The sequence below is a fragment of the Bidens hawaiensis genome, unplaced genomic scaffold (genome assembly GCF_021521415.1).
Source record: "Bidens hawaiensis isolate Kalapana, Puna unplaced genomic scaffold, B.hawaiensis_p1.1 tig00000780_1, whole genome shotgun sequence".
NCBI classification, from domain to species: Eukaryota; Viridiplantae; Streptophyta; class Magnoliopsida; order Asterales; family Asteraceae; genus Bidens; species Bidens hawaiensis.
Genome location: NW_027491045.1, coordinates 3,661,880 through 3,681,352, shown reverse-complemented (window position 1 = coordinate 3,681,352; position 19,473 = coordinate 3,661,880). Strand labels below are relative to the sequence as shown.

At 35.2% G+C, this 19,473-nt stretch overlaps 2 protein-coding genes across 2 annotated transcripts; one reads left to right on the top strand and one right to left on the bottom strand.

Moving 5' to 3' along the window:
* The first annotated feature begins 6,039 nt into the window (after positions 1–6,039).
* On the top strand, positions 6,040–8,616 carry LOC143537063 (exocyst complex component EXO70A1-like). The gene has a single exon (XM_077030924.1). It carries the CDS (start codon positions 6,297–6,299, stop codon positions 8,244–8,246), a length of 1,950 nt encoding a protein of 649 aa, XP_076887039.1. The 5' UTR covers positions 6,040–6,296; the 3' UTR covers positions 8,247–8,616.
* Positions 8,617–9,528: 912 nt separating this feature from the next.
* Positions 9,529–19,321, bottom strand: LOC143538520 (uncharacterized). The gene is made up of 8 exons (XM_077032069.1): positions 19,177–19,321; positions 18,107–18,222; positions 13,947–14,115; positions 13,494–13,591; positions 12,538–13,365; positions 11,160–12,333; positions 10,517–10,573; positions 9,529–9,917 (listed from the first exon to the last, which is right to left on the bottom strand). The coding sequence occupies exons 2-6, from the start codon at positions 18,185–18,187 to the stop codon at positions 12,139–12,141; spliced, it is 1,371 nt and encodes a 456-aa protein (XP_076888184.1). The 5' UTR covers positions 18,188–18,222; positions 19,177–19,321; the 3' UTR covers positions 9,529–9,917; positions 10,517–10,573; positions 11,160–12,138.
* Positions 19,322–19,473: the final 152 nt, after the last annotated feature.

Genomic DNA, 19,473 nt, shown 5'->3' with positions numbered 1-19,473 from the left:
TCATTCGGATTTTTTCCAAGATCTCTTTGCTTCTTACCTCTCTCACCCATAAGGGACAACCCTTCGATTGGGGTTCGAAGCAAGAGGAAACCTTTTGTACTCTCAAGGACATGCTTTGCAATGCTCATATTCTAACCCTTCCCGATGGAAACGACGATTTTGTTGTATTTTGTGATGCATCCCATCAAGGCCTTGGTTGTGTTCTCATGCAACGAGGTCAAGTCATCGCATACGCATCAAGGCAACTTAAGGTCAACGAGAAGAACTATACGACTCACGATCTCGAACTTGGTGTCGTCGTTTTCGCTCTCAAAATCTGGAGACAAAATTCGTGGTTTTTACCGATCATAAAAGCCTTCAACACATTTTCGACCAAAAAGATCTCAACATGAGACAACGACGATGGGCCGAATTACTTAGTGATTACGATTGCGAGATTCGCTACCACCCCGGTAAAGCGAATGTTGTCGCCGACGCCCTAAGTCGAAAGGTTAATGTTAAATCCGTTCTACTTCTAAGCGTCATTGTTCAAACCGATCTTCAAATTCGTATCTTTCAAGCTCAACGCACCTCCGTCGAAGAAGGTAATATGTACGATGAAATGTCATGTGGAGCCGAACTTCAACTCGAAACCAAACCCGATGGTCTTTTGTATTTTCTCAATCGTTTGTGGGTTCCCGATCGCGATGACCTTCGTACTTGCATTCTCGACGAAGCTCATAATTCGCATTATTCCGTTCATCCCGGTGCGGATAAGATGTATTTCGATCTTCGTGCTACCTTTTGGTGGCCGGTTATGAAAAATGACGTAGCGTTGTTTGTAAATTAATGTGAAAATATATGAAAATGACTAAAATATATATTCCCGATCGCGATGACCTTCGTACTTGTATTCTCGGTAAATAACTATTAACCGGATTGACTATTTTTTTGTAAATTAATGTGAAAATATATGTTCTGAAGCGTTTTAGTCTGTATTCTAAAGAAATTATTGAAAATTAAATATTAATTTTTTACTGCTAAAACTCTTTATACTACACAAAAAAATCATATAAATAAATGACATATACTTCATATAGTAAATCGGTATCATATAGATTATAAATATATAATTCAATTTCAATAATTTAATGCTAAACACCAAGATATATAATAGGTATTCTCTATGTTTGCAATATTTATACAAAACGTTTGGAGAAAATTAAGAAAATACACATTTTCCCGAGTTTAAATGCATATGAGAAGATTTTAAATCTAAATTTGAAACCAATCTTATATAAAAAATTATGCACTGTTGCTCGAATCCCAGTTTAAAAAACAATTTGTAGTTTACCATACAAATCCAAATTCTTTGACAATAATGAACCTTTATTTGCAATTACCTGTGACTTTAAAATTAGAGTTAATGGCCACTTTCGTCCCTGTGGTTTGCTACTTTCGCCACTTCAGTCCAAAATTTGTAATTTTGTCAATTTAGTCCTCATAGTTTTAAATATTAGTCAATTACGTCCCATCCGTCTAACGGCATCCAGCTATGCCGTTAGTTTAAGAGTATTTTTGTCTTTCTCCTTTTAATTTTGAGTTAATGGTCATCTTAGTCTCTGTGGTTAGATATTTTTGCTAATTCACTCCAAAGTTTGAAAATTTGTCAATTTAATATTTAGTTTAATTTAGTTTTTTTTTGTTTATAACCCTAAAGAGCATAATTAAAGCCCAAAACCATTGAGCAACCTCAAATACTGGTATGCATTTACTCTGTTGACAAAAGTAATCATACCCCCCTTATATTTAGTTTCTAGACATTTCATAAAATCTTCTCCATGGTGGAATTCAATGGTAAAGTGGTAAAGGTTATTCCCTGAAACCGAGTTGTACAGAAAAAACTAAAATTCGTTTCGTTGATTAATGTATAATAGTTGATTACGACCCCGATTTTCGTTATGATATTTTAATCTCCAAACCCTAACTATTATGCATTCATCAAAGAAACGATTTTTAGTTTTTTCCGTACAATTCGGTTTCACGAAATTGCTTTGACCACTTTACCATTGAATTCCACCATGAAGGAGAGTTTAGGATTATATAGTACAAGTCATAGTTGCATCTATTTACAAGGGTTTAAAGCATAAATGTTGAAGCTTTAATTTATATTACTTTAGCGTCTTTAGTAACCTGATATTTATTTGCTACATTTCTTATACTAGACGAGTGCCCGCACGATGTAGCGGGAAATACAGGCCTTAATAATCACGTAAGAGATTTTTGGGTGCTCATCGTTCCATTTAAAACCGTAGATTAAGAATTCTTATTTTAAACTCAATTTAGTAGCGAAGTATAAATGAAATCGAAATCTAACCATTATTAATCGTTTGTTTTTCTTGGGTTATAATTTTCAACGGTTTGGTTTCAGTTTTCAATGACAAAAAATGGCTTGGCTCACGGCTTAGTTTAAAACCATCAAAACCAGACCACAAACGACTATACGTAAGATGTTTTTTTAAATGAAAACAAACTATGACAATATCATACTCAAATTAAAGAGAATTAAATGCTTGTTTTTATAATGCAATTTTTAAAAAAAAATATTAACGTATGAAAAAGTTATGACCGTTTAAAAATCGTGGGGGAATTTGGGTTAAAAGTGAAATTATAAATAATATATAGTTAAAAGATGGGGGATCAAAGTGGTAACTATTCTTTAAATTTCTAAATGTTGATTAAAGTTGAGAGGGGCATAGGTGTAAATATTTGAAGAAATAGAAAAGAAACGTTACATTTAGAGTTAGAATGTCTATTATGCCCATGTGTTTGAAAAATTGTAAATTACTTAAAATTTGGTGTCTTAATTTGCCCATAGATGGTGGTGCATTATATATAGTATAGATATAGATATTCGCTGCATATAAATTTTTTGGAAAAATAGAATAATTAACTTAAAATACTATATATAACATTTTTTAAATAAACAGCCAAATTCAAAACTAAGCTTATAAACAAAATATTGCAACTTAAGCATCTAAACTAATTGCACTAACATTATTATCCAAATCTCACTGAATGCTATTTAGCATGTTACAACTGTTTTTGAATAATGTGACTATGAAAAAAAAAAAGATAAGTAAACTGAAACAACAATTATATGTAAAATCTTATCCTGTTATGAATTCATAATGTAAAATTTGAGCAACCTCTTAAATGTTGGATTGGACCAGATAGAGCCGATGATGAATGGTGTTTGAAAAATCAGGATGAGATAATTAGGATTAGAGGTGCACAAAAAACCCGAACCCAGAACCGTACCAAAAAAAAAACCCGAAACCGGTTTTTTAATACCTAGGTTTTAAATACCCGAACCCGTACCCGACCTTACACGTAGGGTACGGATAGAGTATGCATTTAAGTACCAAAACTCGTACCCGGAACCGGACCCAATTTATACCCGACAATACCCGAAAACCAGAACCGGTTTCATACCCGAAACCAGGTTTTTCATATACACGATCGATACCCTAAATTGCCCGAAAAATACCTGAAACATTCTCGAAAATACCCTTAAAAGGTGCAAACTTTAAAAAAATCCAATCTATACCCGAAAAATACCTGAAAAAACCCGAAAATAGAATACTCGGCTCTATATCCGACCCGAACTCGATGCATAGGGTATGGTTTTTAGAGACAATACCCGGCCCGTGTATTAGCAATACCCGGGCATACCCAAAACAGGATATTTAATAAAACCCGATTTGTGCACCTCTAATTAGGATGTGCGAGAAGTATGACTAAAGTTTTCTATTCTTGTTTTAGTTTATTCACTATCATAATTGTTTACGAAAGAAGACAATAGTCTTAATGTTAAATTATTATTTATTTCCCAAGTTGGCTTATAACCCAACATACACGACTATCTCATTGTAAATTACCGCTGTCGCATCGCGCGGGCACGATACTAGTTCAATGTTAAACACAATTTAACTCGTTTCAAAACTCCTATAATAAATAACAGGAATATATAAAAATAACTATTTATCTTTGATTATTGATTATATATTTTTTTCTAATCTTTTAATAATAAAAAAACCCAGGTCAGTGTTTTACTGTTTTACATCCGTAGTATACAACGGTTGATAGAAGGTTTTCATGTATTTTCTTTTAACAACTAGTGAATAAAGTCTGTTTATTCAGGGAAACCTTATGGTAAAAGAGGACCTCATAAGATCGTCATTACAGACAACATTTGGTAGCCCACCATCCCGTTCCCGGGAGAACCCACCGATTTAAGACCCAATGCGACAAAACCCAGTTAGGATTTGATTTGAACTTCAAGCTTTACAGTCAATAACTCAAATTTTCACTTCCTCTCTAATACCGGTTAAGTTAAAGCGTATTGATGATTAAGTTAAAACATATTTGTAATTACCTTAGGTTCTTTTTGTGATATGATAAAAGACTCATCTGAACCGACACATAACACCTTTATAATTTTCCAAAAAATAATTAGATGATAACATAAATAAATAGCGGTTAGAAGTGATGATGAAAAGGATTGCAATATGCTAATGAAGCAGCTGTACATCACACGTGCACAGCGGATTCAGAGAGATACTGTTCATGGCCTCGTGGGGTAGCAGAATCTAAACTGAACACTAATTAATTTGACAACTAATACACTCGATAACCTATGTTTACATTCATGTGGGGACCCTTAATAATAATATTATTATCAACAAAATAGTTAACAATACCACGTTATATATTATATTTTTTATAACAATAATGCTAATTTCGAGTATCATAAGTTCACTTGTTAGCCGTGACGAAGCTTGGATGTACACGTCGAAGGGGTCAGACTCAATATGTATAAAAAAACTCATAAATTAGAGGGGGGCAGACTCAAAACGTCGGTTGGAAATGAGTAAATTTACACTATGCATAAAAATTTTCTACCGAAAAGGATAAATTTACACAACCAAGTCAAAAAGCGGAGGGGCCAAATTAAAATTCCGGTCGAAAACGGGTAAATTTACACCATTTATAAAAATTTTCGGCTGAAAAAGGATAAATTTACACTACTGAGCAAAAAAACGGAGGGGGGCAAGCTCAAAATTTCGATTTACATTATGTGAAAAAAATTCGCCTGAAAAAAGATAAATTTACATTAATGTACGAAAAAACGAAGGGGGTCGGGGCCACCCTGGCCTCAACTAAGCTACGGACGTGCTTGTTAGGCTGATAATATAACCATGATTGATCAAAAGACAAACCTTGTTTTTAAGTTGTGATGTTTAATCGTCTAAGTTGGGATGAAGAAACGTTCACAAAAGTTTAATCTGTAAGTTGCTACTTGCAACAGTAGATATTGCACGATTTATAGCAGCGATGGGTCAAGGGTTTTTTTTAGGGAGAGACGGGTAGGCACAAAAGAACTAGAGTTGTTTGATTGTTTTTGTTTGTTTTTTGAATTAGAAAAAAGTTGCGTGTTAAAAAAAATGTTGCTTCCAACAAAGGATCGAATTGATTACCTATAACGAAACTGGGTCATTTTTCTCTAATTCTTACGAGGTTGCTAGATTTTGATAACCTATAATGCACATAAAAATAAAAATAAAATTTTACAAAAGGCCAACTTCATTAAAATAAAAAAAGATAACTGATAAGAAGCGATAAGCCCAAACGTACTCACAAAGGAAAATAAAGAAGATAAATAGGAATACATGACAAATAACAAACGAAAATTCACGAAGTTGAACTTGCATAATTTCTCCTACTCAAAGCTTAAACACGTGCACTCATGTTTAAACCATAAGAAATATGTGGATTTGATGTCCATGTGACCCGTTCTTTTCTATCTGGTTCCACCCTTGATAGAGATGGTGGCGATGACGACGACCGGTATGATGATGACTATTGTTGACAATGAGATACTATTTGCATTATTTTTATGAACTTGAAAACAAAATTTAACTTATTTACTTGATTTTTATGGAATTAGCTCATTCTATAAATTCAGATTTCAGTTGAAGTAACTATTTTAACAAAATAAAATGTAAATCTTAGATTTAAAAAAAAAACGCTTAGCTGTAAATTACCACCACATCACATGGTAACATTTTAAAACAATATAACATTTCATTAAAAAATCAATATAAAATCATAACTAATTCCCTATACCAATTATTTAATCCATAACAATTTGTATTTTAGCTAGTTTTTTAATCCCCTCACATCAAAGACAAATTATACATTTTCCATAAAAAGATCCAAACCTTTCACATATTATAAACCTTCCACTCACAACCATGCAACCACCACCACCATCGGCTAATGACGTCACCGCCGTCGAAAAAATCATCCTCCGGTGGGACTCCACGGCGTCCGGAATGTTATTCGAAGGCGACCGTGACGAAATCAAACGTTACTTAATAGCAGTAGATCAAATGTTATTATCCATCAAGGCGGACACACTTGCAGATGACCAGTCAACAAAAGTCAACAACGCAATCCAGATCGCGATGGCGCGTCTGGAGGACGAGTTTCGTAACATTCTTATTACGAACTCGACTCCCATCGAGACTGAGTCGATCCACGAATCAAACTCGGTCTCGCTCACCCCGCGAACCACTCCCAGAACCAGCAGTTGCAGGAGTGAGTCACCGGAAAAGAACAAAGAAATTAACAATCCCAATAGCAGTAACAACAACACCAGCAGCAATGAAACAATAAACATAGCCAGAATAAGTTCAGCTTCGTTAACGGATCGTAACGAACGAAGCGTAACGTTCGCAAGCATTAGATCCATGAACAGCATACGTGAGCAAGATCTGTTACCGCCAGACTGCGTTAACGATCTACGTACAATAGCTGAACGTATGATAGCAGCTGGTTACCACAGAGAGTGTGTTCAAGTGTACGGTAGCGTACGCAAGTACGTCGTAGACGGAACGTTTAAAAAACTCGGTGTTGAAAAATTAAGCATCGGTGATATCCAACGTCTCGAATGGGAGGCGTTGAACGCCAAAATCGGACGTTGGATACGTGCTGCTAAAGTATGCATTCGAGTGCTTTTCGCTAGTGAAAAGAAGCTATGTAAGCAGATATTTGAAGATCTGGTAACGGATTTAACATACTTAACCGATCACGGATCGGGATCGGTTAAGTCTGTTAAATCAGTTAAGTGTCCGGAGGTTGATGATTTGTGTTTTATGGAAACGGTTAAGTCTCCGGCGAATCAGTTGTTTAATTTCGCTGAGGCGATTAGTATTAGTCGCAGGTCGCCGGAGAAGTTGTTTAAAATATTGGATCTATATGATTCTTTACAAGATTTGTTACCGGATATTGATGATGTGTTTGACTCGAAATTAGCTGAGTCGGTTAGGGTTCAGGCGCCGGAGATATTATCGAGGTTAGCCGAGGCGGCGAGAGGAATGATCTCCGAGTTTGAAAACGCGGTGCTCCGAGAGCCGTCTAGGGTTCCGGTACCTGGAGGCACGATTCATCCGTTGGCGAGATATGTAATGAATTATATAAGCTTGATTTCGGATTATAAGCAGACGCTAGGGGAGTTGATAGTTTCGAAACCTGTAACTGGAGCGCGGCATTGTGATGCTGCAGCTCCAGATATGGATTTCACGGAGTATGAAGGGCAGGCGCAGTCTGTGTCGCCCTTCGTGCTCCATTTGATATGGATAATTACGTTACTGCTGTATAATTTGGAAGGGAAGTCGAAGCATTATAAGGATAACTCGTTAGCGCATTTGTTTATGATGAATAATGTGCATTATATTGTGCAAAAGATTAAAGGGTTGGCGGAGTTGAGGGAGATGATCGGGGATCATTTTCTCAGGACGCTTACGAGGGTTTTTCAGCAAGCGGCCACGAACCACCAGCGAGCGACGTGGATAGGTGTGTTGCATTGTCTGAGAGACGAAGGGTTACACTCGACTGGGAGTTTTTCGTCTGGAGTTTCAAAGAGTGCGTTGAGAGCGAGGTTTAAGTCGTTTAATGTGATTTTTGAGGAAGTGCATAGGACTCAAGCATTATGGTTGGTACCGGATGAACAGCTTCGTGAGGAGTTAAGGATTTCGATATTGGAGAAGTTGATACCGGCATATCGTTCGTTTCTTGGGAGGTTCAGGAATCATATCTCGGATAACTATATTAAGTATACGGTTGAAGATCTTGAGAATGCGGTGTTGGATTTGTTTGAAGGTAATGCGGTTTCTCAGCACTCTAGGAGAAAATCACATTGAAAGAGATAAAAGTTAAGTCTTTGTAGGATATCACACGGGTGCTCGTTGAATACATATTCAATTTTAAGTATAGAACTGTAAGAACCGCATAATATATTTGTATGAATTACTTCGCTTATTTAGTGGGAGGGGAAAACAGAGTGAGATAGGGGGTTACATAACTGTCTTATGTGCTACAATTAAAGCAAATGTATAAATGTATATGCGGTTTTTACAGTTTTTTATTTAGTGTTTTTTGTTGTATTGAAAGGCTACCATACAATATGATTCTTTGATTATTCTTTCTTGGTAATATTGTCTTGATATGGTGTTTATGGAATTCATATCTTAAATTATTCCATTTTTGGAAAAAAAACATGTACTACAAGATGTTCCTCTTTTGTTAAAACATATGGTTCAGTCATGCTTTCACTATGTATGTCCTTAATGTGTTTCCTTTTCATCGACCCAAATGTTGTAATTTGGTAAGATTCGGGCGATTGTAAAACTCAAGCTTTGATGCGATGAGTCAACGCGAGTTCGGTTGGTTTCGGTTACGTGTGTTATTGTACTAAAACTAAGACAAAAAATGAAACAAAAAAAATTGGGGTGGACCAATAATGTGACGTCGGTCTGTAAAACTCGACCAATGGTGGGCCGCTATCAATCCTGGACGTTAAAGCGGAGAGTCTATGCTAATTCGGTCGGTTTTCGTCGGAACTAAAAAAACAAAATCAACATTCGGTCAGTTTTCGTTATAGTACCAGAACTAAAGCAAAACGCGGTGAATCTGCGCGAATTCGGTCAATTGTTGTCACGTTCGTCACAGTCCGTAACTAAAACAAAATAATAAAAAAACAAAAACAAAATTGACATTTGGTTAGTTTTCGTTACGTTCATTAAATATCGAAACTAAAACAAAAAAACAACCCACCAATACAGTGCCGCAAAGTGGTTAATAGGGACTTTAAGGCACCAAACTTCTAAATTGTTATATATAATAGTAAGTAAATTAATATAAAACATTTATAGTATTATACTAAAAAAAAAGCTTTACCTACGATAACACGTCACATTTATAGTATTCATCAAGGCTTTTGACAACATCTGAGCGAAATATTATTGACCGAAGTCACGCGTCATACTGCCATGCATTTAAGTAACTATTGATCTACAAAATGTCTAAAATGCGAGCAAAAGCAGAAACATGACAGTTAAGTCGCATGTCACCGAGTAAAGCACACAAAATAAATTAACTACTGTCATGGTTGTCATCTAGTAACATATAAAAATTAAACAATAAACGAACCAAACTCGAAGTTGCAACATCATTCACGAGACAAGTACAGCATCTAGACACAGGGCTCGGGCCCTCTTAGGTTAAAGAAGTCAAGCACAAGCTTAGTCAGGGTCCAGCTAGCCTCGTTAATAAGTTATCTAGAAATACTTTGAAAAAAAAAACATTACAAAACTAGTACAAAACAATCAGATGACATATTCTTATTCCTAATTTCGGGCCGACTTCAACAAACCAATTTACAAAAACCCAGACTTCATATCATTTACATTACTACTAAACTTTAGTGGTTTCAGATCCGGGCTCACTTGGGATTGCGCCTCTGCTAGCTCTCTTACTCTTAACAGAATCGGTGCTGGTATCGGAATTGATGAGTGCTTCTTGAAATTTTGAACCTGCTTCATATATACAACCGTAAATTAAGCACTCAAATTCATAACTAAAGCCTCACCATTTGACACGACTCTAATTTCTTTTCTGAAATGCCAATAATAATAATAATAATAATAATAATAAATAAAAATAAAAATAAAAATAAAAAATTGACTAATAAAGAACGAACATTTATCGTTTCATAACTAAAGCCTCACCATTTGACACGATTCTAATTTCTTTTCTGAAATGTAAATAATAAATAAATAAATAAATAAAAATAAAAAATTGACTAACAAAGAACGAACATTTATCGTTTCATAACTAAAGCCTCACCATTTGACACGACTCTAATTTCTTTTTTGAAATGCAAAATAATAATAATAATAATAATAATAATAATAATAAAAATAAAAAATTGACTAACAAAGAACGAACATTTATCGTTGAGAATTCTATTTTTAGGTGACTTTTAACCAATTAGACCTGCTTGATTTGTTCCTTTCTTAGCTAAGTCATTTTTATCGCTTCAAGATAAACCACAACTCAAATTTAACACATTCATAAGTAAATGGATCGAACTGCCACCTCTATCTCCAACACAAAAAAGAAAATTGCTTACCCCTTTTTCAGCTGGTAACTGCGTAAAACTAGCTCTCAACAGATTCCTCCACTTGTCCTGCAAACATAGCCAGTTGTCAAAATACAGGGGCATATTGGTAAAATTGTATAATATTGCATGAAAATACAGCATTAGAGGTGGCAAAATGCCTGAAACAATCCCCAGGGATGAATTGACCTAAAACACTGTCCAATATTATATTATCTGATAGATAATTTGGTATCAGCTACATTAATTAAAAACGATGAAAGAATGTACATAGGTCATCCGAGCATTCAAAAGTTTCGCCAAGGCCACCCAAATATGACTTCATCAACTCAGAATTATTTTTGTTTAGTGTGTGTGTTGGGGGGGGGGGGTAAATTCATAAATTTAAACCTTTGTCACGTCTAAAGTTATAAAACGACATTAAAAATTCGAAGAAAAACTGATACTTTAGTCGGCCTATAAAGTCATTTTAATATTTGGGTGGCCTTGGTGAAAACTTTTCAATGCTTATCATACCAAAATAATATAAGTCCTTGAATAAAGTGAGAAGGTTTCAAGCATTAGAAACCTTTCAAACAACCCAAATCGACCCATTGATGAGTAAATGGAACAAAACTGCCACATCTAGACAGTACGGATGATGAGAATTGAATACCTTCAGATCAACTGACGTACGATGTGAGCATGCTGCAAAAGCAATCCTCTTTATTTCAGACCACTTGCCAGAACCATACCTAGAAACACCTTCAACTAACTTTGCAACTTCACTAAGAGTCCATGGTCGATGATGTTTCCTCCTCATCCCACCTTTTGCGGTCGGCACGGTTAATATGTTATCGTCTGAATCAATGTCTGCATACGAATCTATGTCTACATCATCAGAGTTATTGTTTAAGTCTGCTGAATGCTCTGAGTGCTGTTCTTTTTCTACTGGCTCCTCAATTAGCTATATAGATTAAAGATAACAGTCAGAAGGTGATAAGCGTACAACAAATCATAATCTTTAGTTCTTTACATCAAACATTATCGACAGAAAACCACCATAAAGGTTATCACTGCATGTGCCATGTAGAATCTATATTCACATGTAGAGAGCCTGATGTGAATGTTCTCGGTTGATGAAGTTAAGTAAATTTATAATTTTCTTTGTTTTGATGGTTTTTGTGGTGATAAAGACTTTTGTCTAAACCTACGCATTTATAATTTTCAGAAAAATAACTAGATGATAACATTAATACATAGTAGTTATGAGTAATGAAAAGGATTGCAATAAGCAGCTGTACATCACACGTGCACAGTGGATTGAGAGAGATACTGTTAACTGTCCACAGCCTCGTGGGGTAGCAGAATCTAAACTGAACACTAATTAATTTGACAACTAATACACTCGATAACCTATGTTTACAACTTTACATTCATGTGGGACCCACAAATATAATTATTATTATCATCAAAATAGTAAACAATATCACGTTATAATTTTTTATAACAAAGATATACTGCAAATCAAAATCTTAAATTATTCAGATCAAACATTATCATCATAAAAGAGCACAAACCACATAATGGTTAACACTGGATGTATATTCTATTTTCACATAATCTTATAGCATGTATGGTAAAAAGCAATTAGTTCACGGAGCACTCATCCTTATCGGATTTACTGAACCATAACGATAGTAAAAAATACAAGTGCTTACAGGATGTTGAAGCCATCCAGTAGCTGTTGTGGTGTTATGTTCTTGGTCCTCGACTTCGTGATCTGATTGAGGATCATGTCCACCATGGGCCTTCCCAACCAGACTTGCTGTCATTCCCATTCCGAAGGGCTGAAATTTCAAGTAAATTATACCATAAATAAGCATCATTATATACATTAAATAGTGATTCACGCTAATACTCTTTTATAGCACAGTAGCATACACACACAAAAACAAAAATGTAGAAGGCATGATAAGCAAGGGGTGAGCAGAGAAAAACTAAGAATAAGATTTAGCATCCTGCACAATTTTATAATTGATTTTTCAACATACCATAAGGGCCATAATATTTTCTCTCGGGCGTCCTCTTCTGATCCTAGAAACATATGGAATTTCAACCCCAGAACCTCCAAGTGAATCCTGACGAGTGACAAGAGGTTTCCTAACAGGTTGAATATTATGAACAGGCCTGATACGTGTTCGTGGTCCACTTCCAGAACTTTTAACAGAAGTAACCAGTCTTCCACTATGCTCCCGGGTGTCAGACTCTGATGTTTCTTCAATATAACGCCTTGTCGGCTTCCTGACTCTTTTATTTCCCTGATTATCATCTTCAAAAGCAATATGATGCTTAGGAGTGACACTTGGCACAGTCTTGGTGCCGCCACTGAATTTACCTTCGGTTTGAACAGTTTGAATATGGTCAACTGGTCTATTATTATTATTATCATCATCATCGTCATTAACAGTTATTCCTTCAAGTTCATCGACAGAATCCGTGTTACGATTCTTATCTTCACTCTTACAGACTTCTACATTGTCTTTCTTTTTCACTTTGTTATTTTCAATTACAAAAGTGGTGGCGGAAACATCACAAGAATTAGACAACCCCATGGAAATCCTTCTCTTGAGCCATTGTTTGTCTTTCACAGAAGTTTCCCTGCCAAACGTAGCCTTAAAAGTTGCATGAAGTTCTCTAACTGAAAGATTGTCCAAACATATCACCCCTTCCAGCTTAGAGAAATCAGGTTTCCAACTAGCACATACAGTTGAAGTTGATGGTTCACTCTCAGCGGATCCTACTGGAGAATTTGCTTGCTTCCTAGCCCTAGATTGGTCAATTTGGCCATCGACAGGAGTTGACTCTGATCGAGTAACTTCCTGCAATTCAATACATGAATGCAAAATAAATATCAAATTAAACACATTCTTGAACGAGTACTACAATCTTGAAGGTGAGTTATGATCGGTAAATGAGTAACAAGCTTGCATGATGTTCAAAACAGTACCTCAAATTTGGGATTCAATTTCCCTAGGTCAATTGTTGAGTCATCTACGGCATCTGATCTTTCACCTTGAGTAGAAGGGTCCTCGAATTTCAAGAGTTCTGTGATATTTATTTTCATTTAAATGAATACAAGCATAAAATACAATCCAAAAAGAAAACTGAAGCATGTATAGGTAAGAGATGTCTAAAAAAGTATTTTCGATCTTCATAAAAATGAGAGCCTGGAAGTATGGAAAACCAAGGTATAGAAACCACTAGATTGATACGGTATTAACAGAATGCTTAAGTAGATAAGCAGTTGTAATTAGTATACATCACTTCTTATGAGTTCTTACATGTAGAAAATAAGGCGATAACATTTATAAGAACGAACCCCCAATAGAGAACCAGCAGAAAAAAACAGAATATAATGACATACAAGGGAAATAATATTGGAAAACCGAACAAAAGAGACCTTCACAGTCGATGGGTGGGAACTCCTGACCAAAAGTGTCATCATTTGAAGAGCAGATGGCAGGCTGACTGTTTTCTATAACAAATTGAAGTGAGCTCTTATGATCAATTAAGTCCTCCGCTTTCATATCATCATCAGTTGCAGGTATGTATATCCCATCGCCTACAACCTGGAAAGTACACAACACGTCAAATTGATCACTGCTGATATTAACTGTGACAAAAAAGAGATACAACCGGCAACATCTTGGAGAAGAAATCAGCAAAGACCCATAAGTCTCAAAATATATTCTGCATCTCCCTCATCAATGAGAGTGACTGGTAACAATGCTAATCTAAGTACAAGACCAGATCCCTTAATTTTCAAGTGTGCCTTACCTTGTTTCTTTGTCCAGTAAAATCAAATTAATTAACATGCAATAAATTGGCTCCCTTTGGGTTTTTTTTTGTATGGTTCAGGTTAAATATCTTCTGTGTTTCCAGAAAACTGATAAACTTGATGTCTTTCATAATGACAACCAGTCAAATAGAAAGTCAAAACATCAATAAAGATTAGAGTTAATTACACTGATGATCCCTATGGTAAGGCCACATTGTACATTTGCTCCCCACCGTTCTAAAATAACGCCTACGCTCCCTACTGGTGACTCAATCGTAACATGGGTGGTCCTTGCTGCTAACAGACATTAAAAAATCTGGTATGTTTTTATAAATTAATAATATACCCATTATGATTATAAAACAAAATTAATAAATAGGCTAAGTATTAAAAATATATTAAAGTTGGTGGGACACAAGCATACACACATAAAATTGTTAACAAAAATAAATCTCACGCTCCTTGTCTGTCGAACAACCGTCGGTGGCTTCGTTTTTCAGGCAAAATTCCGGTAACCTTCTTTCTACCCAAAAATAAGTTCTGCGATCATTTTTGGGTACAAAAAAGATATGCCGGGACTTTGCCGAAAAACAAGGCCACTTGCTATGGTGATAACAAGAAGAAGAGTAAGATTTTCTATTTTAATTGTTTTATGTAAATAGGTGTGGGTCCCATCAACTTTCATATTCTCTTAATACATGACCGATTTACAACTTTTCTATCTTTAATAGTGAAGGATATACCTTATAAAAATTTAACATCTGTGGTCCCGTATTACGATTGGGTGAACGGTAAGAAACATAGGCATAATTTTAGAAAGGTGGGGAGCAAATGTAAAATATAGTGTGTAATTAACTCATGGATTACATGGACTCTTACATGGAAAACATTGGTGGGTGAGGTCAAATCAGAGTTATAAAAAATTGCTCGGTCTAAACACTGATTAGCACAAACCTCACTATTACTTGGAAGGGATAAGAAAGATGCTAAAACCCTATGGGAGAATATATAGAGGTCAAATCTATCAGTCTAATCCTTCAACATGTTTTCAATTTCCTGCTGTATAATATCATTCAGATCTGGCCAACAAGCTGGGTAACGAATGTCAACACCTTTTTAACTTTTTGTAACATTTTCAACATGCCCATCATCTGACAATAAAGAAATTATCATATATCTATGATCTAGACCGTTAATTGTCCTCAAATTCTAAAGAGAGAAAGTCAAAAGCCTGTATTTTAGCAATTTGCCTTCACTGCACGCTAAGTGAGCTAATAATCTAATATATCCCAAAGAAGTAGCATCCATTTAACGATGTATAAATTTCTGTATATGAGTGTCTTTAATACTATTATACAAACAGATACAACCTCAAGTCCTCAACATCCCAGTTTTCCTTTATAAGACCAAACAGCCAAATTCGCCATAAGCTTGAAGCAACAAATCAGATGCTTATTGAAATCTAATTCCACGTACATGTAAAAGTGACCCTAGCAGAAGCTCGTTTTATTTTAAAGACTCCCAGTTTTCACACTAAGGTTCTGCATCTAATTTTGCTTTAAAACGTTAAGCACAAAACATTAAAGAACTTATAGATAATAAAACACATCTTGCAAAAGATACGACTTGACAGACTCGTTAACAGATGAATCATGAGTCATGCAAAAAACACGTCAACGATGTTTCAAGGGCATTATTTTAGCTTAAACTTCATTTATCCTAAGAAAATAACAGAAAACATATTATAAAGAAACTTCTCAACATAAAGAAAGCAAGCCTGCATCTCCGGCTCTAACTCATGAGACTATATATAAATCTTTAATCTTTTCAGCTCAACAGCCAACACTGCCTGTGAAAGGTCATAACTAATTGGGAAACCATGCTTGTTATACAACCTATACTAAATCACAAATGGGATTAAATGATTAATACTTCCTAAAAGTGTATTATCTGATTTCTTAGACAGATCATCAGATTCATCACAAAACCGCTGCAAGTCAACTGTTCAATAAGCATGTCTTCAAGTGTTAACTTATTATCAGCAAAAAGTAACATAATGAGTTTTCCTAATCACAATTTAATATTACATTTCATACATTCAAATATTCTTAACTAAACAATCAATTTTATGTTACAAGTACATAACCCTAACAAATTGAAACAAGCATGTTTGTAACACTAAAGCACAAAAAGGATTATATGATTAATATTTCCTAAAAATTTTATTATGTGACTTCCTAGACTGATCACTACAAAACTGTTGCTGCATGTCAATTGTTCAATGATCCTATCTTCAAGTGTTCACTTACTATCACCAAAAAATACCCTAAGGAGTTTCCTCATCACAGTTCAATATATCAACTAAATATTCAATTTTATATTGCAAATACATAACCCTAACAAATTGAAACACAAATTACCCGAAACTAAATGATTAATACTTTCTAAAAGTTTATTATCTGACTTCCTATACTGAGCATTACAATCTGTGCAGCAAGGGGGTGTTTGGCCTAGCTTTTTTAGCAAAGCTTATAGCTTTTTTTATAAAATAAGCTTCATTTGGTGTTTGGTTTAGCTTTTTTAGCTTAGGCTTATAAGCTTATATAAGCTAATTTGTAGAAGCTTATTTGAAGATGGTTATTAGCTTATTGCCTTATTTGAAGAAGCTTGTTTGTTTAAGAGGGTAAATTACTCATTTGCCTTCAAATGGTGATGGATTAATAATATTAAAGTAACTTATTACTATAACAAATTAAAAATGATGGATTTAACAACTTATTAAGATGTATAATCAACTTGTAGAAGATAAGCTAATCCAAACACTTAAAAAGAGCTTATCAAATGATATAAAATAAGCTATAAGCTTCAAAAAAATATAAGCATAAGCACAAAAATATAAACTAGGCCAAACACCCCCCAAGTCAATTGTTCAGCATGCCTATCTTCAAGTGTTCACTAACTAACAAATTGAAAGCATGCTGGTAATACTATTTACTCAAGCACAAATGAAAGAGACTAAATGATTAATATTTCCTAAGAGTTTATTATGTGATTGCTAAACTGATCATTAAAAAACTATTGTTGAAAGTCAATTCTGCACTATGCGTATCTTCAAGTGTTCACTAAGACCAACACCGTGGGGCTTCAAAGAGAGTGGCAAAATGACATGGCAGGTCTTTAAATCCCCCAACACCGCGTAGTGCCGGTAATGGAAGGGCAGTAAGAGAGGGGGCTTCAAGAAATTAAGCTGCCCGTTGTGGCCTTTATGAAGGGGCGGTATTTGCCTATCTGGCGGGGCTTTAAAGCCCCAAACACCACCATGGGGCTGTATGAAGGGGGCTTCAAAATTTTACCAGGGCGATATAATGGGGCCTGGGGAAAGTGAGGCCAGCTGTATTATCACTCTCTCTCTCTCTCTCTCTCTCACACACACACACACACATATGGCCCTGTTTCATACGTGGCGATGACGTGGAAGGGCAGGCAGTAAAGCCCCTCCACAACACATGGCCTTAACACCCGGAAAAGGAAGAGTGTTGACAAATGGTGGGGCTTTAAATCAAGCCCCTACTACCTACATGGCAGTGACGTGGCACTTTAACACGGTCTTTAAAGCCCCTCCACAACAACCAGTCTAACTACCGGCAAAAAGTAACATAAGGTATTTCCTCATTACAATTCAATATAACATTTCACACATTCAAACCTCCTCAACTAACTAACTAAACAATCAATTCCATCTAGCAAATACATAACCCTAACATAATAAAAACACGAATTACCCGCGCAAGCTTGTAAACAACAGGATTAGCAATCTCTATCTCACTTCTATCACCTCCTTCAACTGCTACCACAGTTTCCATGTAACATTCCACCACATGCACCTCAATCACAATACCTTCAACAACACAAAACAAATCAAATTAAACCTTCTAAACACTTACAACTCAACATTTTACCATTATATCCCTAGGGGAAAGTTAACCTACAAACTAAAAAGACGTGCCAGCTCCGCGAATCAAGTAGTGTAATAACGTAATTATATCGTAGTGTAATTACACTATGTTGTATATATAATTACACTTACACCTCAACATTTTACCATTATACCCCTAGAGGAAAGTTAACCTACAAACTAAAAAGACGTGCTAGCTCTGCGAATCAAGTAGTGTAATAATGTAATTATATCGTAATGTAATTACACTATGTTGTATATATAATTACACTACGCCTCAACATTTTACCATTATACCCCTAGGGGAAAGCTATCGTACAAACTAAAAAGGCGTGACTAATGTGTGAATCAAATAGTGTAATAACTTAATTATATCGTAGTGTAATTACTCTCATCATCATCATCATCGTACTCAGAGTAATTACTCTATGTTATGTATATAATAATTACACTTACACCTCAACATTTTACCATTATACCCCTAGGGGAAAGTTAACCTACAAACTAGAAAGACGTGCCAGCTCTGCGAATCAAGTAGTGTAATAGCATACTTATATCGTAGTGCAATTACACTTATATATCAATTATGATTATGTTGTATATATAATTATACTTTCACCTCAGCATTTTACCATTATACCCCTAGGGGAAAGCTAATCTGCATACTAAAAAGACGTGCTAGCTCCGCAAATCAAGTAGTGTAATAACATAATTAAAATTATAATTATATCGTAGTGTAATTGATTCATTCGCACAGATAGCACGTTAATTTAATTTGTATCTTCCTCGATCCAAAAACCTAATGAATTCAATCATAATAATTACATAACAGAACTGGTACCAAATCACCGTAAATAAATGTATAAGTAGTTAATTAGATAATTAGTTAAAAATTACCGGTTGATATGTTGCTGTAAGTGACTCGAGATTTACTACTGGAGATGTGAATTAGGGTTTCTGACGAGAAGAAGAAGATTTGATTTACTGGAATGAATGAATTGTAAGTACAATTGCACTTTTTTGGTACTGGTGTTTATTATTAGTGAAAAATGGTATGTTTCGGAACTGAAAGTCAAGTATAAATTAGGTTGGAGAGAGGTGGGGTTGGCGTCCGGATAGCTTTATAACTTATTGGGTCCGGATAGTTTCATCAATGTGAACTACGGGTGCGTGCGAACGAGCCGAATTACTCGT

What these genes read in the sequence shown, in the direction of transcription:
- LOC143537063 (XM_077030924.1), top strand. Translation starts at nt 6,297, where the DNA reads ATGCAACCACCACCACCATCGGCTAATGACGTCACCGCCGTCGAAAAA.
- LOC143538520 (XM_077032069.1), bottom strand. Translation starts at nt 18,187, where the DNA reads ATGGAAACTGTGGTAGCAGTTGAAGGAGGTGATAGAAGTGAGATAGAG. An exon ending in TTGTTTACAAGCTTGCGCGG is followed by an intron (nt 14,116 to 18,106) that starts GTAATTCGTGTT and finishes TGTACTTTCCAG; the next exon opens with GTTGTAGGCGATGGGATATA. An exon ending in AATTGAATCCCAAATTTGAG is followed by an intron (nt 13,366 to 13,493) that starts GTACTGTTTTGA and finishes ATTGAATTGCAG; the next exon opens with GAAGTTACTCGATCAGAGTC.